Below are 6,007 nucleotides of genomic sequence, written 5' to 3' on the forward strand. Positions count from 1 at the left end.
ATACCCCAATATGTGTCTTCCAGAACATTCTGTACTCCTCAATCTGGACAAAGTTATGGGGAAACTAATTTTATTAGTTTCAGTCACAAAAAGGTCGATAGATTCTAAATTACTATTTTGCTACCAATCTCAAGGCAAAAAATTCACCCCTCCCCTGACCCAGAACTACCAAGGATATTCACGCAGCTATACCCTGCCCAACTCCACAGGGTGCCATTCTCATTGTACACCATGTACACGGCATCCCCTGGCATTATGGGGTTCAATATTTGCATGGCTGAATGTAGGGTCCCTGATCTTACCCCCTAAAATAGGAAATGAGTTCATAATGTGAAGATACCTGACCTTAACTTTGATGAATATTTGGCTAAACACTGACTTAGGTGGCCCTGTCTATTCACTCTATTTTCAGTTTGAATTATAATTTAGTCTCCTTGTTGGCCATGTGTTCAATGACAGAGGCCCTGCCTTGTTGTGAAGTTGAGCCATACACTTGGTGCATTAAGGTTTTTAGACTCAATCCTCTTTTCTGTCCCTCCCTTTTGAGTAGCCCACACAATGGCTTTTCCTGCTCAAGGCTGTCCCAAGCACTTCAGCATATTTGAGGAGTGAGGAAGAACATCTTGAGCCCAATAACTGAGGAACTTCAACCAACTTAAGTATATAGTTGAAGGAGAAACGCAGAGTATCAATTTCCCCTAGAAGTTACAAGTATGAGCTTTTATTTGTTTACTTTTGAGAGAAGGAGAGACACACAGAGTACAAGCAGGGGAGGGGCAGAGAGAGATGGAGACAGAATCAGAAGCAGGTTCCGGGCTCTGAGCTGTCAGCACAGAGCCCGATGCGGGGCTCGAACCCACGAGCTGTGAGATCATGACCTGAGCTGAAGTTGGAGATGTAACCGACTGAGCTACCCAGGTGCCCTTGTATGAGCTTTTAAGTGAGACAGACCTGGAAACCTCCTAGCTATTTTACTTGAAGCAAATAGCCCACAGGGAACAAGTACTAGCCTCACAGAGTTACTAAAAGTGTAACGAACAAATCCAAGTAAAGCCTGTAACATATAAGTGCTCACCAAATGTTAGCGATTGTAATGACTCCCTTCCCGCAGAGGAATGGTCTCCTATCATTACAGTTTCATAGTAAAAAAACTAAAGGGAGACTAAAAGTAAGAAATATAAAGTCTAGTACAGTGTGAGGAAAGGACTATCCCTTAGGACAATTTCACCTTCATTTCATGTAATGGCAACATAACTCATCACAGCAGTCATTTGATGCATGTCTTGTTTTTCTTTTATTCTCAGATTTCTCTTCCATGCAACAGCCCTGTAAAGTAAGAAGGTCTAGCCGAGTTTCTTTATTCCCTTTTTTTCAGAAGACACTGAGGCTCAAGGAGGTTAATTCTGTGGTAGATTCTACAACTGGGAGGCAGGGATTGAAACTTGGGGTTCAGCAGTTTCATTTCAAAGCGTTTCACTAGCAGAGGCAGCGACTTTCCACTAGGGGGCGCACGTCGTGTAATGGGGTGCGTATTGGCTGTAGTTAAGGGACTAAACTAATCTCCATCGGCAGGCCAGGAAAAAAAAAAAAAGCAACCTAAGTAAAAAACTGTGCATTTTCCACATAAACATATCTTTGAAACATCTCCCTAAGCCTCTCGTCCAAGCAGATTACGTCTACAAAGCCATTCCTCTGTAGAAATTCTGCAATCAAGATTGCATTTCAGGATATGGGCAACTAGATATGTGATTTTAAGAAGCCTTTCTGGTGGCTCTGATTGCCCCTTCAGCTGGTCACCCATGTACTAGTCCAAGCTAAAAAAGAAGGGATATGTGTGTGATATTTGCTTTGATGGTATAGGATCACACCTCCTGCACTTAGGACCAACACTTTGACTCAGAACAAGAGACATTGTTTCGAGCGGGGCCTCTACTTGCTTCTCTTACTGCCCCGGATCTCTAAAAACTCAGGCTGGGAAGAAGGTTGTGGCCCAAAGCCCAGGCGGTTCCTGTCTAGGAGGCCCACCGGCCTTCCCTCAGAGGTCCTACCTGCAACACAGGAGGGCATGTTGCAAGAATGTCACATTAGAGGTTTTTACAAAACTCACTCTTCAGTTGCTGCATCCAGAAAGTCACACAACTGCTTGATTCTTTTTCTTTAAGTTTATTTTCAACTGCAGGGAGTCACCTTTCCTTCCTCTTTCTGGGTGAGAGATTTTTTTTTTTTTTTAATCTATTGCTAAGTCATTATTCTTTAAGTGGAAACCAAGGAGAAGAAGAGTCGTAACGAAGGGCAGTGCTTTGAAACAGAAATCACCTGCCTTTTGTCCCCCCTGATAAATATTGCAAGCTGAGCAGGTGTCCAGTGGTTTACCCAGATCGCACCTGCCCCTTGTCACACAAACCAACACACTTGAGTCAAGAAAACTTTTTTTCTGCTTGTGTTAATCATCAAACCAAAGCAAATAGCCTTCCACTTTTCTGGATCCAGGGTAGCAATTAAACATGAAGACATCACAAATCCTCTAGATAAATAATGGTGGGGGTGGGGGAAGCCTCTGGATTCTAGGCAGGAGCTGGACTATCATGTACCAGACAGTTGCATCAGCCGTCACATGTTAACAAGGCTGGCTTCTCAACTTTGAACTTTCGCAGTTTCACACCCCAGCACCACATCTGGTGAGCAGGAAATTGACTTAAGTCCTTAATTTAGGATTTAAATCAACCACCAGTTTACAAGGTCTGGGTTGAAACACTCTTGTTTCTGTGGCTGTGGGTTCGTTTACTTATTCACTCAGCTTGCAGATCATTGAGCACCTAAACTCAAGGGAGGTGACCCATAACTAAATAAAAGACCCAAGACAACTCAATCTACAGCGAGGGGAAAGCTGGGTAAATAGATAAAAATAATTGCATAATATTTGTGTTAACGGAGGTATGTACAAAGGAAGCTATGGGGCAGAGAGGCAATTACCAAGTAAATACAGACGTAGTGGGAAAGGACAATGATTATCCACTTAATACCCTATTGCCCTTCTGCCCCTCCTAACAGCAAAAGGGCACAGTAATGCGACTACTTATTCCATTCACTTGAAAAACTAGGGGATTGGGCTCATAGGATCTCAAGAGAGTCGTCTCGAAGACGCCTCACACTCAGGAGAAACTGTTTCAAAATGCAAAACTGTGCACACTACTCGGGAAAAATCCCGGGAAAATGCAAGCAGAAAAACTGCCTCCCCAACCCTCCACCCAGAGGAGCAGCCTGGAATCCAGACTGACCGGCCGAACACCTGGCACCAGAAGGGAACTTGTGCACAAAGACGCAACACACTACCCAGCCCTTGGCACAAGTCCCCGGCGGGCGTGAGCCCGGCTTCCAATCTGAAAGAGGGAAGTCCGGAAGGGTGACGGGGTTTTAGCATTCAAACACTGCCCCCCCTCTCTGTCCTCTTTGGGACGGAACCCTCTTCACCGGATTGCCCAGGCTCCTGAGGACAACTGTGCCAAAGCAGAACTCTCGGAGTCGCTACTGTTCAGTGAGCTCTCACCGGAGCGTGGACGGCTGCCCCTCATTTCCAGAACCACGTCCTACCCCTACGTACGCTCCACTTGGATTATCCGCGGGTAAAAATGAGACACCGGGCACTAGGCACCAAGACCCTGTGCCTGCCACGTAGCTCAAGAAGCCCTGCTCGCCAAGCCCTTTCACACACCCCTGCCGCGTCCAAGCCGGCAAAGACTCTAGCGTGGGGACAAGTTGCCCCCAGGTGGGGTAAAGTTGTCCAAACTCCCCGCCGCCCCCACTCGCCGGAACCCCGGGCTGTGTCCGCACGTGGGCGAGAGTGAGGGTGCGGCGGAAGGGTGAGGGGGTGTGTGCGCGGCCCGCGCGGCGTTAACCCCTTACCTTCCAGCAGCACCTCCTTGCCGGCGCGCTTCAGCGCCTGCACCGCCTCGTCGTGGGTGGCGTCCCGCAGATCGGCTCCGTTCACCGACAGGATGGCGTCGCCCACGTACAGGGCTTGGGTCTGGTCCGCCGCCAGCCCCTTGAAGATCTTGCTGATGAGGATGGGCATCTTGTTCTCCTTGCCCCCCTTGATGCTGATGCCCAGCCCGCCCAGCTCCTGCTTCAGCACCTTCACGCCGCGCTTCTGGTTGGAGATGGACTCGGGCACCTGCTCGGGCAGGTCGGTGAAGGCGGTGCGGACCCCCGCGGGCGAGTCCGGGGGCTGCGCGCCGCCGGCGCCCCTGCAGAACGAGCCATTGGTGGCGGTCCCGATGCCGTTGTACGCCGCGGCGCCCTCCTCGCAGCTCAGAACCAGGGCGTCCTCGCTCAAGTTCACCAGAACTTTGTGCCAGCGATCCCGCACCAAAACTTCCAGCAGCCCGCTCCGCTGCGCCCGGCCGCCTCCCCCGCCGCTCGGCCCCGCCGCCGCCGCCGCCGCCGCCGCCGCTACCGCCATCTTTCCGGCATTCTTAAAATGCCATGTGATTGCCAAAGGGGGGAAAAGTGGGGAAGGGCTGCGGGGGAGGCCGCGGGCCCGGGGAGCGAGGAGCGCGCGCCGCGCAGGGCGGAGGCAGGGCGCGGGACGCCGCTCCGGGAGTTCGCACACACGCACCCGGCGCGAGTTGGCAGCCGCAGCCCGGCCCGTTCCCCTTCGCCGGATCCTGGGCGGGGTGGAGCGACCTAAAAGAAGAAGGAGAGGCAGAAACAGGGGAGGGGAAAAAAGCCAGCTGCCAGGCGCAAAAGCCCAAACCCAGGGGAGCCGCGGAGCAGCTCGGCGCCGGGAGGCTGGCTGGGAGGAGGCGCGCCCGCGGGGAAGGGCGGGGACCCGCCGCCCCGCGGACGCTCACCTGTTCCAGCCGCCGCGGCCTCGGCGCCCTCGCGCCGCTCGCCGGCTCAGACCCCCGCCGCCTCGCTCGGCCGAGCGCCGGGCGCCGCAGGGACAGCTTCCCCGCGCCGGCTCCCCGACCCCGCCCAGCCCGCGCCTCTCCACCCTCCCCTTTCCGCGGGCGCCCGCGCGGCACCTCTGCTGGGACCGCGCGTGCTGCCGAGGTCCCCGCACGCGACGCTCCTGCCCCCTCCCTTCCCTTTCTTACGTCCCGCCGCATCGTCCCTCAGTCCTGACCCCCAGCTGTATCTCCATCCACGCCTCCTCACTCGGGCTTCCTCCAACCGGGGCTTGGCTTCTCGTGCCGAGTTCTTACCTGTCTGTCCCTTGCGCACGGACTCTCAGGTGGACTCAGACGGAGGCCCCAGGTTCTCGCAAAGTTAAGAGGGAAGGCTGTCCCAAGAACTCAGAATGAGACGTCAGCATAACCCGAGTGTCCGAAACTTCCTCACTTGAAATGCGGGACGTCTTTCTGCCAGATCTCTGGAGAGGTGCCTGTGCTGGCGGGGGTTTTCAGCAGGTCACTGCCTGCCCCAGACCCCGGGAACAAATGCCTTCCCAGCTTTAACACCGAATATGCTCTATGTTTCTGACCCATCTTTTCTCCCCCAGTGCCGTCCCAAGTGCTTCCTGGGACTTTCTCTTTCTCCCCAAGATCCACTATCGGAAGTTAATTGTTTGAGAACTCAATTTCAATGGGCTGTATCTGAAAAGTTCCTTTACTAGTTGTTTATTTGGAGCTCAGGCTGCGTTTTTCCAGGGGAAGGTTATAATTGTTGGTTACCTTCCCAGGCCAATCTGGGAATGCCAACATAACCCGTGTCATAGCTTAACCTCACTGAGCCCTCCTGTTCTTTGAACCTCTCAGGTTCTCCCCCTCAACCATAATCAGGTGCCATGGACCTCCCCAAGAGTTTTAAGTCTCTGTGTATCCCTTACGCCTTCCTACCTCACCCCTCTGTCCAAAATCAAAATAAAACTCACAAATCTGCTGTTCTTAAAGGTAAACCCAACCCCGCAAGATGTCAGGAGGAAAGAAATCTTATCAAACACATTCCCATTGATGCGCATCACCGTTGACATTATCGAACATGCTCTAACCCTTCCAGAACGACTTAC

At 52.4% G+C, this 6,007-nt stretch overlaps 1 protein-coding gene across 2 annotated transcripts in view; it reads right to left on the bottom strand.

Moving 5' to 3' along the window:
• The window catches only part of SNTB1 (syntrophin beta 1), a 236,070-nt gene extending 230,712 nt beyond the window's left edge, over positions 1–5,358 (bottom strand). Inside the window, exons 1-2 of one of the 2 annotated variants that reach the window (XM_042924318.1) lie at positions 5,205–5,358; positions 3,904–4,683 (exon numbers count right to left, since the gene is read on the bottom strand). In XM_042924318.1, the coding sequence (XP_042780252.1) occupies positions 3,904–4,459 (556 nt within the window). In that variant the 5' untranslated portion in view covers positions 4,460–4,683; positions 5,205–5,358. Of the gene's footprint in view, positions 1–3,903; positions 4,684–4,850; positions 4,897–5,204 lie in introns of those variants that run through there. The other variant, XM_042924319.1, reaches the window with a different exon arrangement.
• Positions 5,359–6,007: the final 649 nt, after the last annotated feature.

Source organism: Panthera leo, chromosome F2, assembly GCF_018350215.1.
Source record: "Panthera leo isolate Ple1 chromosome F2, P.leo_Ple1_pat1.1, whole genome shotgun sequence".
NCBI lineage: Eukaryota > Metazoa > Chordata > Mammalia > Carnivora > Felidae > Panthera > Panthera leo.